Below are 17,971 nucleotides of genomic sequence, written 5' to 3'. Positions count from 1 at the left end.
TAGAGCTGATATCCGAGACTGATATCTGTAACACAGCAGATGGCAGCCACAACTTGCATTTTCTAAAATATTTTTGATCAGATATATATATCCAAGAGGAAACACCTGTGAACTGTTGAGCATTACCATCTTCATGAAGTTAAGAGCCACTGCAGGACTGAGTATTGTATTACACTGATTGGTTTTATCTTGATGTAGAAATTTAGTGATTATCAAACCCACCACACAGTCTCCCCACAGATACCCCCAAGGACTTTACAGGCCCTATTAATATGTTGCTATTGAAATCAAATCTGTGTCATGTTTGTGTGGATGAGCGGAAATACAATGCTAATATAAGCATGTGACTTGCATGGCAACTGGAAGACAATCTGATGAATGTGTTTGACCGAGTCTCAGAGGTCGACTGTTTTTAAATGATACAAAAAAAAAAAAGTAGCTCAGATGTTTTCATTTGTTTGTTCATGTTGTGCTGCTCTCAACACTGTTTCTCATCAAAACCTCTGTACTGTTTATCAAGGGGAAAAAAATGATATGCTTGTAAGAAACGGGTTAAAACTTGTGGATTGTATTTATATTTACATATATACAGTTTGTTGAAGACAGAATGAAGACTGTAGAACAAAGAAAACTCTGACAGGTATTGACAGCCTTTAGTGATGTGACATTTGAGGTAATGGCTATCCTTGCAGTATACAGTGCTAAAAGTTCAAATTGTGGAAATGATCAGCTACATGGAAAATACCAGTTTAACGAGAAAACATCCATCAGCATGTGTTTGTTTCCTTTTGTCCTTTGTTAATTCTTAAATGAGTCATTAGGAAACATCTGGAAAGGCAGCTTTGATTTTCTGTCTCATCGCTGCCATGGAAATTAAGATGGCCTCCTGTTAATAGGAAAGCATTAAAATAAGACAAGCTGCATAGACCATAAATCATTGGCTAGTAGTACAAACAGTGTAAATGCTATATCCTGAAAGTTTTGTTCAAACAATATCTTTGCCCGTACCTCTGTGCGAATGGTTCTGCTGCCCTGATCGGGGCATGTGTTGAGGTAAAGGTCAAATAAAACACTGGGATCAGTCACATCCAGGTTTTGGTCAGCATCAACACTAGCCTCCAATCCCTGAACGCCTCCAAAAACTACCAAAAGATGTCTGAAAATCATGAAATAGATCAATTGAAACCGATTGAACAAAACAATTAAACATCAATAATTATATAACAAGACTTGAGGTGTACAGTCGCTATAGTTGGACACAGCCAAGTTAGCGCCAGCAATCTGATAAAATACACTCGTTCTAACATATGCTAAGCTAAGCTAACATATGTAATATATTGCAGTATTGGATTACACATCAGCATCAAGTGAGCTATAATCTTAGTAGCTCTGAACCTACTTGAATGGTGACAGTGTGGTTTGGTCTATGTTGCTGCCTCTCTCTGACGTGCCTATGGTCAGGTCGTATCCTTCTTTATATTGACTTTCTGTGAAAACTGCACCTGCGTTAACAAACCAACAGCAATAAGGATGCAGCAAGTCTCACACCTGCACGTTAATTTGAATTACATATTTATATAATAGGAATATTTAAAGAGAATGGGAGACCCACTGAGACAAGATGCCAGGCGGACACTATAACCCCAATAGAGACCTCCTTCAGTCCTGGGCACATGGGGAGCCACCACAATACCTTGATAAACTTTGCTGTCTGTGGAAGATGGATAGAAATTTAACTGATGTGCAGCATGGATTTTACCAGAGAGAACAGCCAAAACAAATAAAGAGACAGAGATTAAAGTCTAATGTTTACCTTGATTTTGTGTCTTGTTGAGTTGCACTGTAACTCGAAGTCCAGATTGCAGTTGCTTATCAATCCGTATATCCTGTGGGAAACACATTTATTTATTTAGGTCTTTTTTGACACAAATGGCAAAATGCATGATTCAAGCCACTAAACTGCAAATACTTTATGGTCTGCTATGACAGTAAACTGAATCTATTGTATATAATATGTAATGTAATTCTAGATAGACTGAACATGTCAACAATATTGCAGAGTTGAGCTGATGATGACAAAGTATACGAAGACATGCTCACCTTTCTCATTCCACAGTTGACTAAGGAACCTTTTCCTTGTTTGGTTGGCCTGTCGAGAACGATTCCTTCCCGGTATTCTGACTCCTCATCTATCCTCATGTGGTGAGGACTGTCTAGAGGGTTTAGCAGACCTAGCAATAAAAAGGAAAAACACTAAGCCTACATTTTTTGCCTGATATTACAATGTGACATTAAACTAAAGCAACCACAATGTCAAAGTATGTGAAGGAAGAAAATTTTTCCAAATTACCTGCATATTGTAAATCTTGATGTTTTGGGAAAAAACATTTGCGGAGATACCTAGGAGAGAAGAAAATATGTAATTCAAATGATCTAATTGATCAAATGATTCAAATCATCTGAAATACTGATGATCTGATTATAAGATGTTCCAACTCACTGTGGACACTCCAGGTACTGCAGTATCCTGGCAAGCTGAATACACGCATGTCCTTTCTTTCCAACACCTTTAAATTCTCCTTCAACACTCCTGGGAGACAAATAATCACGTTATTATTTAACAGGCTTTAAGAAGTTGAAACGAACGATGTTTACCTCTATGTTAACTTACTTGACATCTTCCCCTTGTTCATCAAACACGATGATCTCATCAACACAGAATACAACGCAGGCTCGGGCAATCTGTCCGGCCAGGTAGGTCCGGAGTTCAGTGGACTGAGCATTGTCCAGGACAGAACCGGGCAGGGCCACACTCACTGTGTAAGCCCGACCTTAGAGATCCAGATCACAAACTGCATCACCCCATTCATCACACAGACTGATAACAGGCCATTAAATTATGATAGTTACCTGTCTTATTCTGTTGTTGTTCAAGTTTAGCTTTCTCTGCAGCCTCTTGCTGTTTCTGCTTTTCCAGCTGTTTAATCAGTTTGGCCTCTTTGCTTTGCCTTTTAGACTCTTTTACTGTTAATCAGAAAGATTAAATGACAATAGTAAGAAAATCAAATGTAGATACAAGGACTGGGGATGTCTGAATTGAAGGCAGTATTGTGGATTTGATGCTTACATAGACAAACTGAGATATTACTTCACCTTAACACAAACCCAACATGTAAACACATTGATTTAGTGTTTTCACTATTACCCAAATTAACACTAGTTAACTTTAACTAAGAAACCAACTGAACGCTAGCTGTTTCTGTAAGCTAGTAGTTAAATGTGTAGCTACTTTTAGCTGTTTACTCACTTTCTGCTTTCCTTTTCTTCCAATCTATCTTCTCCTCCAGCTGTAATAAAACATAAAACACATTACAGACAAGATATATTTTTAAAAAATGATGTATTCCTACTGTAAATAATACCTTAACAGTACCTGAGAGGACATCATTTTGGGTCTTTTCACAGCAACGCCGGCAGACATTTTTACACACGGAGCAACACGTGAAGTCTATTTACTTCCGGGTCCCTTTCTGCTTTTCAAAATAAGGGTCCGTTAGTGTTACACAATAAAAGCCATGCATTGTGGCATAAAAATGGTATTTAATTTCAACCATCCACTGGAATTAGATTTTTTTTTTGTAAGTTAACAAGTATAAGGAAGTCATGGAAAGGCTGACTGTATTTCACAGCCCATTCAGCAAGTCGTGGGTAGCTTAGGCGTCAAAAACACGCTGTTAGGTTGCTAAATATGTTCTTTAGTTTCTCAATTTATACAGACACACAAGGACTCACAAGAAAATGCTGTTGATGACTTACTTTAAGATCTTGAAGATTGTGTCACTGTCCATTTAGAAGACTTACTAAACTACATCTGATGAGTAAATGGAGCCATAAACAGCGAACAGAACAGATCGATTTATTAAAAAGTCTCTTCAGGATAAACAGAAACATACATTTACAATAATAATATTGAAAAAATATTTGATCAAGTGTTTTATTCTTTCATTTATTGCACAGAAACATTTACAGTGTTTTTATAAGTATACGATCAAATTTAAAGTGGACGGTCATTGTGTTTAAGACATGGGGACACACACAATCAAAATACTAAACATGGATGGATTTGACTGAGCAGGCTGAGCGAGGCAGTTTAATTTGTCTGGTGAAATGAGGATGGGTACTGCTTCACATTATGGGCAATTTCATTCTCCTTTACTCCACTTTCTTAAGATGTCCTCTGCAGCATCCAGGGTGGAGTCCTCCTGTCAAACAAAAAACTTTGTTAGCGTGAGAGAGAAAATCTGACCTAATATCAACATGATGAGAAAACAGATACGTAGATTCTTTACGCTGAAATTACCTTGACAAAGCAGAATCTGATGTACTTGTCAAACTCCTTGCTGTGCTCTGGACTGTAGAATGCAGAGACGGGAATTGTTCCTAAACCCTGCAGACAATAAACACAGATAAAATAGGAAGTAAAGATAATATAGTCAGTCAGCACAAAGCACTGATCCAGTTACTTCTTCTTTTGGTGATGCTTTGATAAATCTTAAATCATTACCTTCTCTTTAGTTAGCCATTTAACAAATCTAAAATCAGGGGGTTCATCCTTAGTGCTCTCATCATTGAAGTCCACCTCTGTTAAAAAAGAAAACTGAGATGAACACAATTACGCTGCATAATTAAAGATATTTAATAATGATTATTTAATGTACTTCATGAATGCAATCGTTTACTCTTCACTTACTGACAGAGGAGATGTCTGCAATCATAAAATAGCCTCCCTCTGGCATGACAGGCTGCAAACCCACACCCTCCAGACACGAAGCCAGCTTCTTCCTCTTGAGATGCAGCATCGCGGGAAGCTGCTGGAAGTAGCTCTCTGGAGTCCCAAACAACTCGTATTCTCTCTCAAATCCCTGAGCCACCGCCTCCTGTTGAAGACGGGCATGAGTGACAAGACCAAAATAACTAATAAATAGAAAAAGTGTAGTAGAAGTTATCAACCTGCATAGCTTCCAGAAATTTATGATTTTACAATCTTCATGTTATTCTGACCAGAAACTAGAACTTTAAACAGCAGATGGAATATTTGTTCTTCTGTATATTAACCTCTTGCAATTTATTTTTACATGGCTTTTAAAAGACTTGTGACAAACTTCCCCCAGAAATTACAGGATGTGTTTACTTGAGCAGCTGTTGCACAGTGGTACACAGTGTTCTGATGGATGGTTTTCAAGTGTTTCATGATGTTCCCTGAGCCGATAGCCCAGCCAACCTTAAAAAAAAACCCCAAACAAAACACAGGTTATCATAACAGCATGGTGTAATGGACAATGCGCTACTAAAATGCTCACACAATTGTGTTACCTTCCATCCAGTGGCACTGAAAGTCTTTCCAGCACTGCCAACAGTGATGGTTCGTTCCCACATACCAGGAAGGCTGGCTGTCACAAACACAAACATATGTTAATGATAATTAATATGTGGTTTGTGTGCTCAACACTAGCCTCATGTTATTTTACCTATCTTCACATGTTTGGCTCCATCATATGTCAGCCACTCGTACACCTCGTCACTGATGCACAGCATATTATGTTTGATACAAAGGTCGGCAATCATTTGGAGCTCTTCAGTCTTGTAAACCTGTAAGAGTGTGATGTGTTTATGTGAGGATTCATTATATTTGATGACACAACAAACATCTCCACCCAGCTGTTTGAGGGGAAATGTCTCTCACCTTGCCTATTGGGTTATTGGGAGTGTTAATAACAATGGCTTTTGTGCGTGCCGTGATTTTACTGGCCAGCTCCTCAGCAGAAAGAACCCAGTCTCCACTTGACGGGATGGAGCTGCCTTTAACTTTCTAATTAAAATAAAAAAATAAAGTCAAAGGTGACACAGTCTAAAGATGCTTCACAGTTATTATATATTATTTTTGATGTAAACCACACACCGGTCTCAGAGGAACATATACTGCCTTTCCTCCAGTCATCTTCACCATTGGCTGGTAGCAGTCAAAGAATGGCTCTATAATTATGACCTGAAACACATTTCTGTTAATTCTTTTTATAATTAACCACAAAAACGGAATAACTGAAGCTACGTTTATATTTCTCTATATTTCTGAAGACATTGACCTGATTTTAATTTTTATACCTCATCACCTTCATCAACCAGTGCCTGAAATGCACAGAAAAGAGCCTGATAGGCCCCAACTGTGACCAGGACGTCTTCAAGAGGGTCAATTTCACATCCCACAATCCTACTGAAGAATTTAGCCAAACTCTTCACAAGAGGTGGATGGCCCTGTTTACAGAAACCACATAAAAACATGAGATGTAAATGACTAACATGAACAACAAAAACACACACAGGAAGTGTTCCTGTGTTACACTTACAAATGCTCGGGTATACTGGTGCATCGAGGGTCCACCACACACTGCTTTACAGAAAGCATCCTGAACAAACTGAGGAGGGGAGAAGTCTGGAAATCCCTGCCCAAGGTTCACTGGTTTGTAGTCTGCTGCCAGTTGTGTGAATTCAACCCTGTTGGTGCGAAACAGGTCAAACGCTGCATCAGAATGAAGTGAGTTATCAATAATAATTAGGAAAATACACAGGGATTCATCCTGAACTACCAAACAATGATGTATAAGTAAAATATTTATATATAATAATGCACACAAATCATGTTACACCTGATTTTTAAAAATGGTTTGTTTCAGTGCATAACATTTAGGACTGTCAATGATCAGGTCCAACTAAATGATATAATTTTATTTATCTCTCTTCGAGACAAATCCGGGTGAACCGGTGTTGTGTCAAAAATTGTCTGCCAGAAACCTTCTATACCTCTGTAAGACCATTAAAATGCTGTTATCTCCTTAGTAAAATGGATCAGATGTTTAATAATTCTTTATATATAACTAATAAGAGTAAAATAAAGGTAAACTAAGACTGAAAGGACTGTTTAGTAAAAAGATATAAGCTTCAATCACTTTTTGGCAATGAGAAAACTGCATTTTACTGCTGGTGTGTAGGGAACCTTTACAAACACAAAGATAGAATAATGTGTTGAACAGCCTGAGTTCTGGTTTCATGACATGTGACAGGTTTAAATACAACCTACACCGAGTTCCTCTTACTGTTCTTACTATTATTTAGTTAAAAGGTCCTCAGACCTCATTATATTTTAATATTTTAAGTACACCAGGTACTTGTTCCTAATCTGGTTCAACACTTACGCAACACTGAAGGAGCCGCTGAGCTCGACTTTAACGATAATTTATTAACTTGTACAACAGATAACGACTGTTGCTGTGGGACTATTCATCAATGACTAACATGTCTTGTAGTTTCTATCACTCGGCACCGTTTGTGCCGTTGTCTCTACTGTGATTCATCACTTACCAAAGGTTTTTATCCACACCGGCGGTTCTGCGCGCTTGGACTGGTCTCGACATGACGATCTGCAATTAAACGCATCTTCAGGTATGTTCTGTCACCAGGTAGAAATGTCTCTCCAGTTCATGAACTCACCTTATGATGGTTTCTTATCAAACTCTTACAAACTGCAGGGAAATGAGAGGCCAGATTCCTGATAATTCCCATCAATGACTGGTCATCGCCGCAGGACTGAGCGCACAGGTTGATCAATAATCAATACAGAGGACGGTGCATGGAAAATGCTCTGTGTTGTATATTCACACCTCTAATTCCGTTATGCGAGGCAGCTCACAACAAGTGAACTGCGCCTACTACCTTTAACCTCCTTGTGTTTTTATTTCTACTTCCTGCCTGGGAGGAGCGAGATGTTGAAATGAGAAACAGCGACACAGACGCACCGACAAACACATGACACAACCACCCAGCTCCAACCTGGCTGGAGCAGCTCCGAGGGAACATCAGCTGATGGTTCATGCATTTAAAGGATTAGTTCCTAATCTCCCCTCTATTTGTTTATCTGACCACTTTGAGTGTGTTTCTATTTATTTAAAAAAAAAAAAAAGTTTGGTATTTGGAAAAGAAACAATCCCATAAGTTTCACAACAGAAGCTTTGATTCATGTTCATTATAATGAAGCATCTTATTTTATTGATCATAACCCACATCACATCACTCCTGGACAGAACAGAAGGTACGACAGGTGCATCCAGCACAAGTCTTCAAAACAGACTCATTTAGTTATCTTAAAACACCTCAAAACTTTCATCTACAGTGCCGCTTTGTTCAAGTCCTCAGGCAGGACCCGGCCTTTCTTCCGTGCCCTGTCCTTTCTCTTCTCCACTTTCACTTGCTTGCGTTTCTGTAAGTTCTTCCGTCTCTTGTCCTGCCGCTGCTGCATCTTCTGTATGACGTTCCCGCTGCGCTCCTCCCAGTTCTTCTTCCTCTGAGCGCGCCGCTTCTCCTTCTTCTTCAGCGAGGCACGCAGCATGTCCTCATTGTCTTTGATTTTGATGCCCTCTGCTTTGTAGAGCATGTTGGTCCACCTTATCTTCTCCTCCATCTCGCGTGCCTTCCCCTCGTCCTTTTCCCTCAGCTGTTCCAGCTTTGCTTTGCGGGCTTCCACGCGACTCAGCAGCTGCTTGTAGTTCCTCCCTGTCAGAGGTGTAATGTTGCCCTTCGTGCTCTGCTGCTTGTTCTTCTTTTTCAGCATTTTGTCCACATAACAATCTTCCACCGTTTCCACCTTGTTAAAGACAATAGCACTCTCATTTCTTTTGCTTGCAGCAGGAGCAGGTGTCTCCTCCTGTTTTACCTCTGGCACTTGCTCTTGGCCATTTTTCTCTGCTAGTTTCTTCATCAGAAACTCCTTCCTCTTCCTTTTCTTGCGTTCCCGCTCCATCTTTCTCTTTGCTCGTTTTGCCTGCACTGCCTCTGATGATGGATTCTTTGGTGCTCCCTGATAAAACGTACCACATATTAGTCTGACAGACGCTTATGCAAACGCATGATTGTGCAGCGTGTGCTTACACACAGCACAGCTGAACTGACATGTTAGTGGAAACGTAACTTGTGTCTGGGGTAACTCTCCATTACCAACCAATGAGTTTAAAATTGCACCGGATCTGATCTGATCGCATCTGATTATTTTGGTTATACTGCCACTAAAGGTTAAACCTACATGTGGGTTTCTGTTCTTTTCTGGACCATCTTTAAATGCTACACACCTGCCCTCTAGACTCTTCGATCTTTTCGTGTAGCCTCTTGCGTAGAACATCCACTGTGGAGAAGTTGGACTCAACATTTCCACCTATGGGATAAAAAACAGTAGCACCAAAAGGTAGGTTGTAGTAAGATAGAATTAGCAGAATGGTAGTTAATGCAAAACATAATGTGTCACTACAATAAGACAAAAATAAAATCTAATCCACGTGACATAAGCACATTACTGAATTTGGATACACACCTTTGGGCGTCTGAGCTGTGGCTGCATTTACACTTTTAGCTGTGGATCCTTTCTGTTTAGCTGGTGCTGGACCTTTCTGTGCTGCCGGAGTGGGCAGGGGCTTCGATTGGGGTTTAGGAGTGGGCGTCTTTCCATCAGTGACTTTTTCCTTGTAATGTTTCTTTTTGCACTTTTTCTTCTTCTTGGGTGGACCAATGTCACTTTTACCTTTGAAATAAGCTACAGACAGAGAAAAATACACACAGATGTCACGCATATAGCAAATACTCCATTATATGTCAACCAAACTGTTGTGGTTTTACAGTTACTAGAGAAGGAAATTTAACTTGCTTAGACAACACCATTAAACTGGCCGTGACTAGTAGGAAATTAAATATCATGGGATAACCATGTGTCTTCTATTCTTTCCTCATTTTGTAGGATACAAATACTAATATCAGCTGATGCTGTTAGTGACTTCCCTTCAGAAAGTGCTACAAGCATGGAGGAACTAGTTTATGTAAAGCAAATCTCAGTCTTAAACTGGTTTCTACCTTCTTTCAAGAAAACAATTATAAATGCCTGTTACAATATACAATTTACAACACACATACTGTGCACTCGTTGACAAATTAACTAACCTACACACACACACACAAGTGCACGTTATGGTCGAAGCACACAGCTCTCAGCCTGTAACACAGATTATAGAGTAAATATCAGCCAACTTTACCAAACGGCCTCTTCTTAGGCTCCTGCTCTCGTTGAGAAAAGACTTTACTTGCTAGTTTCTGAATATACGAGTCCTTGGCGGCGAGATCCATGTTGACGATTAAAGCGAAGCGTCAATTTTAACCCAGTCAGTGAATTTTTCTGATAAAAAATATTAAACACATTTATGCACACACATGGGTCAAAAGTAAGGGGCGGAGCGTCTGTAACCCGGAAGTAGTAACACCAGAAACAGTCCCCCTCTGAGAGGAAACAACACAGTTATGTAGCTGCTGTTTAGCCGGTTGTAGCTTCTTTTTTAGCACATTTTCCATCAATGTTTGGTTCATCATGGCCTTTTTGAGGTCAGTGCTGACTTATTCCACCAGTTTGTTATCGACTCTAACAAAACAGGCAAGTGTTTAATTTTAACGTTCAAATCCACCTCTTTACATCCTAAAGTAAGAGTGTGAATGTGACTTTGATCAGTGTTGGCATCACCTCCAGGTTTTGAGTTCAGTTTATTTTATATCATTTCAGACTAATGTCATTTACGTCAAGAGGACCTTCCTTCTGCCCAGAGTGACTCTTTACAAACACGCAGACGGTAAAAACTACTCTCATCATAATGATGACATGTTTATTATATGTTCCATGTTCGTAAGGTGTATTATTGATGATACATATTTCTGACAATGTCAAAAAAATTGAAACGTCATGAACTTAAAGAAGTAGAATTTATAGACATGGTTAGATTGTGATTAGATTTCACGGGTGTACCTAACAAAATTATAAATGAGGGTATATTAACAATCATATGAGCACATGTTAAATGAAATGTAGCAAAATATTAATATATAATAATACAACATATGTAATAGCATGTATTATATTTATATTATAAAAATACGTGTATGTGATATAAATATACAATGCCCGTCCAAACAATTAATATTAATATTTTGGTGGATCACCTTTAGCTTTGATTATGGCACGCATTCGCTGTGGCATCGTTTGGATAAGCTTCAAACATTTATTCTTCTCCAGAGTTGCATTAATTTTTTTGCCAAGATCTTGTATTGATGATAGAGAGTCGGACCACTGCGCAAAGTTTTCTTCAGTTCATCCTAAAGATTCTCAGTGTGATTAAGGTCTGGACTATGTGGTGGCCAATCTATGTGTAAAAATGATGTGTCATGCTCCCTGAACCACTCTTTCACAGTTTGAGCCTGATGAATCCTGACATTGTCATCTTTGAATATGTCTGTGTCATCAGGGAAGAAAAATCCATTGATGTAATAACCTGATCATTCAGTATATTCAGGTAGTCAGCTGACCTCATTCTTTGGACATATAATGTTGCTGAACCTAGACCTGACCAACTGCAGCAAACCCAGATCATAGCACTGCCCCCACAGGCTTGTACGGTAGATACTAGGTATGATGGGTGCATCACTTCACCTGCCTCTCTTTTCAACTTGGTGCACTTTTTGGACGGGCAGTGTATATTCCAGTGTAAGTGTTTAAATAGCTATTGCAATATGCAGTCATTCAAACGTGTCACTTCCTGTCCTGTCTGTATTATGAATTTCCAGCAAGGCTCTTTAGCTTTAGGCGATCATGCAGCTCTACAGCTGCCAAAGCAGAGAAAGGAGAAGACTCTTTCCTCAAATGGTTCCTGTTGCTCATTCCTGCCACCACCTTTGGCCTTGGTACATGGCAGGTACAGCTCGTTTGCTTACTGTTTTGTCATTTTTGACAATAATGTTAATGTATCTTTGGTTTATTGTTGTTCACTCAAATTGTTTTGTTTCTGTGAAGGTGAAACGACGTCAGTGGAAATTACAGTTGATTGATGAGCTGTCAAGACTCACTACTGCAGAGCCCATTCCTCTGCCTCTTGAGTAAGAACGTACAGACACCACTGGTGCAGCAGTTTATTTAGTTAAATAATTTTTCAAGTAAACATGTGCATGTGCATGTAAAATCTATATATGTGTTCGGCATAAATGTGCAGATCTGCTTGTCATTTTTAGTCCTTACGAACTGAATAACCTAGAATACAGAAGAGTGAAAGTGCATGGACGGTATGACCACTCGAAGGAGCTGTATATCATGCCTCGGTCTCCAGTTGACCCAAAGAAAGAGGCCAGAGAAGCAGGAAGCCTGTCTTCTAGTGGAGAATCCGGTGCTAATGTCATCACTCCATTCCACTGTACTGATCTCGGGTAAGATAAGAGTTTCCCATGTAATTATAATACTAAAAAACAACATACACGCCACTTCACTCATTTTTGCCATTAACTCTACATCGCTGCAGCATCACAATCCTGGTGAACAGAGGGTATGTCCCCAGGCAGAAGATAAGACCAGAGAGCAGGATGAAAGGACAGGTTAGTTTTTCTCATCATGTGACACACTGAGACAACTTTTATGTCCAAACCGCCTTGGATTCACATGCTATGTAACAAAAATCCCCTTTAAAAACATATATTACTATATTATTTCATAAATTGATTTGACTTCTGTGCAGGTGGAAGAAGACGTGGACGTGATTGGAGTAGTCAGGCTGACAGAGACTCGCAAACCCTTTGTTCCAAACAATGATGTGGAAAAAAATCGGTGGCATTACCGTGACCTGGAGGCCATGTCCCGTGTCACCGGAGCTGCTCCCATCTTCATCGATGCTGATTTTGGTAGCGTCTGTCCATTAGTCTTTTTTTTTTTACTCCACTAAACTGTGATCATCATTTTATGTAACTGGCTCATATATTTGGTTATAAATGTTCTGCAAATGTGCAAAAATGACAGATTTCAAACTTAAAGATGAAGACTAAACGCTTCTCTAAAGGCTTCTTGTGTTCTGCAGGGAGCACCATTCCTGGTGGCCCAATAGGAGGACAGACCAGAGTCACACTGAGGAATGAACACATGCAGTATATTATCACATGGTAGGTTGGAGCTTTCTTACTGGGCGAACTGGCAAAAAGCCATTTGGGATATTACAAATCAAGTACAATTTTACCATGTGATCATGTTTTGTTTTTTCTCCTAGGTATGGCTTGTGTGCAGCTACTTCCTACATGTGGTATGTCAAGTTCATTAAGAAGATTAAAGTATGATATCTTTTGTGATGTAATACAAATAGACATTTTCTCTGAAATGCTGCAAAGAAACTCTCATATGCTTGATTTAATCTGTATAAAGTTCTGTCTGCTGCAAATATTCAGATAATGTGGATTATTTTCTTGAAACATCAGAATAAATGTAAATCTAATACTTGCACCCTTCTACATATTGTTCCATGAACTCATACTAAAATAACTTAATATGTCCTTAAACTCACATTTGACTAAGTTTCAGTGAACAGAACAGCTGCAGTGACATGCTACAACATATAAACAGATTAATAGAAACATTGACTCACTCAAATGTAGGCTCTAATTCTTAACTACCCCCAAAATTAGGGTGCTAACCTGCTGCTCAAGACTCAACTCAGTCCATCATAGTTCAGAGTTCTACAGTTTCTCTTTTTCACCCCTGCTTATGTTTAGTTTGTCTGGGCAGTGAAATTCAAACAATGTTTTAGTTGCTGTGTTTCATATGGTAATTTCAGTTCTAATAAAAACAAGACACTCTATTAGGACATATATTTTTATTCCAAACAATTTAACCAAGCTTGGTTGCCAGTTCCTTGGCCTTTGCCTTCTCCAGCTTACTGATGCGAGCTGTGGACTTGGGGCCCATGATGCCGCCTCCCCAGTGACGACGGATCTAAAAAACAAATTGAGAGAAAGTTATAACGTGCACCTTATGACTTCCTAGGAATGTCCCGCTGCATTCTCAGACAGTGTAGTTAACTATGATTAGTGCTCACCTCCTCGTATCTGTCGTTGTAGTTGGTCTTGATGGCCTCCACAAGCTTGGCAAGTGCACCTTTATCCTCACTAGGAAAGAAAAAACCCAGTAAATACAGTAACAGGTCTGATTTGATTATAAACATGGCATGCTAAAGATAGTATAAGAGAATGTCATTTAGTGACTGGAGACAATTCTGTCTTATGCTGATGTTGCTGCAGCACAATCTCTATATTGCATTCAGTTTTAGAACTTGGTAATATTGCCTACTACAAATACAACAAAACAGTAACAAAACATTTATCAAACTGTCCAATAACCACTACCTCTTAACAGACTGTAAACTAGACAAAATAACCCTCAACTTCCCAGACCAATAGTCTCTTAATTAGGTTGTAGTCAGTGATGCTGTCCCATTTGTAATACTTGTAAAATATATTCTTAGCGTGTGTAGTGTACTACATAGCTCAGTAAATGTGCACACTTACGGGTTAATCTGTGTGAAGGCAACTGAAGTGCATGTCTTTCTGTGCACCAGTCTGCCCAGTCTAGCCTTGCCCTTGACAATGCAGTATGGGACACCCATCTTGCGGCACAAAGCTGGCAGGAAAACGACCAGCTAGAAAATCAGAGGGACCACATGAGAAAAGTAGTTCAGGAATACATTTTTGAACAGAACATACAAACAACAAAAAAAAAATGTGCGCATTTGACCAAGAACTGTCCTGTGCACATGTAATATTGACTTGTGGTCTCTGCTCAGGGTTAAAAAGCTCGTATGTTTTGATCCACACAGAGGATTCAGGTGAAGAAATTCAGACATCATTGCCAGTGACCACTTTGTAGACTGAACTAAACCCATAAAACCAGCTCCGCTGCTGTTAAATACTACAAGACAAACTCACCTCAATAGGATCCACATCGTGGGCAATGACAACCAGCTGGGCCTTCTTGCTCTCCACCAGAGAGGTAACAGTATTCACACCTGTATGGAAGAGGAAAGTAAAACTTTAATTCTCATCAGCAAACCCCTTCACTGAAATTATCTCATCTTGGCCAGTGCTCAGGGTTAAAAAGCTCAAAAAGCATCAAGGCATGTTTCAGGTGAAGAAATTCAGGTCATCACTGCAGCCAGGCCAAGTTAGACTTCAACAGTTAAATGATATTTACAGCTCCATAATAGATCAATTCTCAATGAGGGTTTTAGTGAGAAACTTAAGACTTATACTTCCCACTCATAGAACTAAACTTGGATAATAGTTGCATTTTTAACTGTTCTTAATCAAATTTAAGTTCTTCTGTATACCTGCACGGAGTACAGGGGGCCTCTTAGTAGGGGCATCTCCCTTTCCAGCAGCCTTCTGCTCAGCACGGGCCAGCAGTCTCTGCTTCTTCTCCTGCTTGGTCTCTGGCCTGTACTTGTGGGCCAGCTTGAACAGCTGTGTGGCTGAGGAGGAGGAGAAAGAAGTGCTTCACAAATCACATTCACTACAATTTTAACTCTGAAGACACAAATTAACAGTAAGCAGGTGCATCAGTGATCTTGGTGGGAAAGGTCAGCATAGCTGTTCAGATAGCAAATATTCTTTCACATCACTTGCAAAACCACAATCCTACTGTTTTAAAACCATCCTTTAAATACTATAGCTTTCTATGTCGGACAAGCTGGCCATAGAAAGCTTTCTCTTCGGTGCAACTATTGAGCCACAAACTTCTGGATCTTACCAGTCTGACGGTCCAGGGCCTGGGTGAACTGGTTGATTGCAGGGGGAACCTTCAGACGCTTGTAGAGGATGGAGCGCTGCCTCTGCAGGCGGATATAACGAGGCCATTTCACAAAGCGTGTCAAATCACGCTTGGGCTGAATATCCTGGCCTGAGAGAAAAACATTATGTTTAGTATCCAATAACAAACTGTGGGAGAACCTTTTATTTTTAACCTTAAATGCATCAGCGATCTTGGTGGAAGGTTGTCTACAGTGTTCTTAAGATAGCAAATACTCTTTTACATCATCTGCATCATAGTTTTTCCCCAGTTCTCCCCAAATTGCCTGTTCTGGCTACTTACCGATGCTGAAGTTCTTTGGCCTCTTCTCAAACAGGGGGTTTACTACTTTCTTGGCCTCATGTTTCTTAGCCACAGAAGGGGCAGGTGCCACCTTCTTCCCCTTAGCCTTCTTTCCCTTAGGCTGTTGAGAAAGAGTAAAGTATTATAATGCTGACTACGTTTTAAAATACATTCAACATAAATGCTGTGTGCACTGGTCCAAATCTCCAGTATGTTTAGGCTTTAGCATCCGTTACTTAGCATACCAGTTAGCATCGCCCCAGATTCCCTTAACTATCGCCAAAAGTTAAGCAGTAAAACATCAATAGTCAGTACACCCATTGTAAACACCAAGTAAACTCTGAGTTAGCAAGTATAACAGGATAAACTCCCTTAATGCTAAGTCTGCAATGCTTTTAAAGTCATGCAATACAAACCCAGCTTTAAACTAAGTACGTTACTAGCTTTCTTAGATATGAACATATTTATTTACAAAGAACTGTATTCAATCTCATAGCTACAAAAGAAACAAAACTGTTCATAATAGCTACTGCTGCTAATTCTAGCTTTAACTTTGCCATTCACAAAAGCATGAGCACCGCTCGGGCCCATTAACTTAACACTACCGGGTGACTTAGCAGACACAGACACAACAGGGACCACACGTCCCAGTAATACGCCAAATGGTCAAAATATTCAAAAAAAATCATTATACCGTCTGGTGCAAGTCCTAAAAGTAATATATACACGGCTAATGTCTGAACGTGCTCCTGAAATCAAACGTGCTCACCACGTTAGCTTAGCTCCTGATGGGCAGTCACAGTGCTAATCGTACCGGCTACACTAGACTAAGTCCAATCAACTTTTACCCCAAAATAGCTCAACATCGTCGCTCAATATCGACATTACATCCACGGACATGCTTCACAGAACCCATGCATACATTGTACAATGTAAAAATAACAAGAACCACAGCGATGCAAACAGATACAACAGTTAAAAATCTCATCAGAAGAAACAGCTATGTACCCACCATGTCGGTTCAGGCAGAAAGGAAGACCGAGGGATTCTGGGTAACGTAAGTACCGCGAGGGCTGCAGCGTGATTACGTGGCCTCTGAAACGCAGATCTCCGGTCAGCTACACGTCAATGATAATATAAATATAATAAATATACTATAAATATAATATAAATATATAATATAAATATAATAAATATACTAGAAATATAATAATATAATATAAATATAATAAATTAATATAATATAAATATAATAAATATACTAGAAATATAATAATATAATATAAATATAATATATTAATATAATATAAATATAATAAATATACTAGAAATATAATAATATAATATAAATATACTAGAAATATAATATAATAAAACGAGGCTACCGACTCAGGATCAGTATTATTATTGGACTTCATATTATAAAAAAGTATTAATTAAAATACTAAAATATATATTTTCATTAGTATTTATTTATGCAATTGTTGTAATTATGAATTAGGTTTTAATTGTCATATGCAAAAAAGTCTACAATTGTTTTCAACAACTAAAAATAAAATAATTTAATAAATTAATATTTTGGACAAGCTCGCTGTTTCCACTGTTTACGTGCTTGCATCAGTCACAGTATTTGCCTCATGACCATTTAGGCTATATCAACAAGTGGTGAGTTACTTAATACACCTTAAGCAGTGAAACTAAATACAATTCTGAGATACGTGTACTTCACTGGAGTATTTCTGTTTATCCCACTTTACAATTCAGATGGAAGTATTGTGCATTATTTGACATTTTTATGTTTCTATTCATATCAATATTAAAATATAAAAATGATTGTATTATTATAATAAGCCACCTGGGAATGCATAAAGTAGTTGAACCATAGATTCTGTACAACTCTCTATAGCAACAAAGATCATTTTCATTAATTACTAGACCATT

General features: G+C 38.9%; 5 protein-coding genes and 4 non-coding genes across 9 annotated transcripts; 1 reads left to right on the top strand and 8 right to left on the bottom strand.

Moving 5' to 3' along the window:
• Nucleotides 1-103: 103 nt before the first annotated feature.
• spout1 (SPOUT domain containing methyltransferase 1) lies at nucleotides 104-3,511 on the bottom strand. The gene is made up of 12 exons (XM_026356355.1): nucleotides 3,434-3,511; nucleotides 3,308-3,347; nucleotides 2,911-3,024; nucleotides 2,672-2,831; nucleotides 2,501-2,590; nucleotides 2,351-2,400; nucleotides 2,101-2,231; nucleotides 1,814-1,886; nucleotides 1,613-1,711; nucleotides 1,400-1,502; nucleotides 1,009-1,156; nucleotides 104-886 (listed from the first exon to the last, which is right to left on the bottom strand). The coding sequence occupies exons 1-12, from the start codon at nucleotides 3,479-3,481 to the stop codon at nucleotides 818-820; spliced, it is 1,125 nt and encodes a 374-aa protein (XP_026212140.1). The 5' UTR covers nucleotides 3,482-3,511; the 3' UTR covers nucleotides 104-817.
• Nucleotides 3,512-3,900: 389 nt separating this feature from the next.
• kyat1 (kynurenine aminotransferase 1) lies at nucleotides 3,901-7,768 on the bottom strand. The gene is made up of 13 exons (XM_026353642.2): nucleotides 7,546-7,768; nucleotides 7,417-7,475; nucleotides 6,405-6,552; nucleotides 6,163-6,312; nucleotides 5,960-6,046; nucleotides 5,744-5,869; nucleotides 5,529-5,649; nucleotides 5,374-5,450; nucleotides 5,192-5,281; nucleotides 4,751-4,937; nucleotides 4,565-4,641; nucleotides 4,361-4,447; nucleotides 3,901-4,262 (listed from the first exon to the last, which is right to left on the bottom strand). The coding sequence occupies exons 1-13, from the start codon at nucleotides 7,615-7,617 to the stop codon at nucleotides 4,203-4,205; spliced, it is 1,341 nt and encodes a 446-aa protein (XP_026209427.1). The 5' UTR covers nucleotides 7,618-7,768; the 3' UTR covers nucleotides 3,901-4,202.
• Nucleotides 7,769-8,067: 299 nt separating this feature from the next.
• On the bottom strand, nucleotides 8,068-10,344 carry surf6 (surfeit 6). The gene is made up of 4 exons (XM_026355724.1): nucleotides 10,128-10,344; nucleotides 9,416-9,634; nucleotides 9,177-9,259; nucleotides 8,068-8,908 (listed from the first exon to the last, which is right to left on the bottom strand). Exons 1-4 carry the CDS (start codon nucleotides 10,216-10,218, stop codon nucleotides 8,219-8,221), a joined length of 1,083 nt encoding a protein of 360 aa, XP_026211509.1. The 5' UTR covers nucleotides 10,219-10,344; the 3' UTR covers nucleotides 8,068-8,218.
• Nucleotides 10,345-10,369: 25 nt separating this feature from the next.
• LOC113159176 (surfeit locus protein 1) lies at nucleotides 10,370-13,390 on the top strand. Its single transcript, XM_026355722.1, has 9 exons — nucleotides 10,370-10,519; nucleotides 10,646-10,712; nucleotides 11,701-11,828; nucleotides 11,927-12,009; nucleotides 12,142-12,333; nucleotides 12,426-12,498; nucleotides 12,639-12,801; nucleotides 12,975-13,056; nucleotides 13,161-13,390. The coding sequence occupies exons 1-9, from the start codon at nucleotides 10,457-10,459 to the stop codon at nucleotides 13,225-13,227; spliced, it is 918 nt and encodes a 305-aa protein (XP_026211507.1). The 5' UTR covers nucleotides 10,370-10,456; the 3' UTR covers nucleotides 13,228-13,390.
• Nucleotides 13,391-13,743: 353 nt separating this feature from the next.
• On the bottom strand, nucleotides 13,744-16,160 carry rpl7a (ribosomal protein L7a; the record flags this gene model as incomplete). The annotated part of the gene is made up of 7 exons (XM_026354447.1): nucleotides 13,744-13,879; nucleotides 13,983-14,052; nucleotides 14,452-14,582; nucleotides 14,869-14,948; nucleotides 15,270-15,410; nucleotides 15,689-15,838; nucleotides 16,031-16,160. Coding segments are annotated over 7 exons (807 nt in total), but the record flags the coding sequence as incomplete, so codon positions are not given.
• Nucleotides 14,718-14,794, bottom strand: LOC113159959. The gene has a single exon (XR_003298650.1). It is a non-coding gene; the product is annotated as a small nucleolar RNA SNORD36 (small nucleolar RNA).
• LOC113159968 lies at nucleotides 15,022-15,094 on the bottom strand. Its single transcript, XR_003298658.1, has one exon. It is a non-coding gene; the product is annotated as a small nucleolar RNA SNORD36 (small nucleolar RNA).
• Nucleotides 15,494-15,565, bottom strand: LOC113159970. Its single transcript, XR_003298660.1, has one exon. It is a non-coding gene; the product is annotated as a small nucleolar RNA SNORD24 (small nucleolar RNA).
• LOC113159969 lies at nucleotides 15,909-15,981 on the bottom strand. Its single transcript, XR_003298659.1, has one exon. It is a non-coding gene; the product is annotated as a small nucleolar RNA SNORD24 (small nucleolar RNA).
• Nucleotides 16,161-17,971: the final 1,811 nt, after the last annotated feature.

This window comes from Anabas testudineus, chromosome 12, assembly GCF_900324465.2.
Source record: "Anabas testudineus chromosome 12, fAnaTes1.2, whole genome shotgun sequence".
Classification (NCBI taxonomy): Eukaryota; Metazoa; Chordata; class Actinopteri; order Anabantiformes; family Anabantidae; genus Anabas; species Anabas testudineus.
This window is presented reverse-complemented; position numbering and strand designations above follow the sequence as displayed.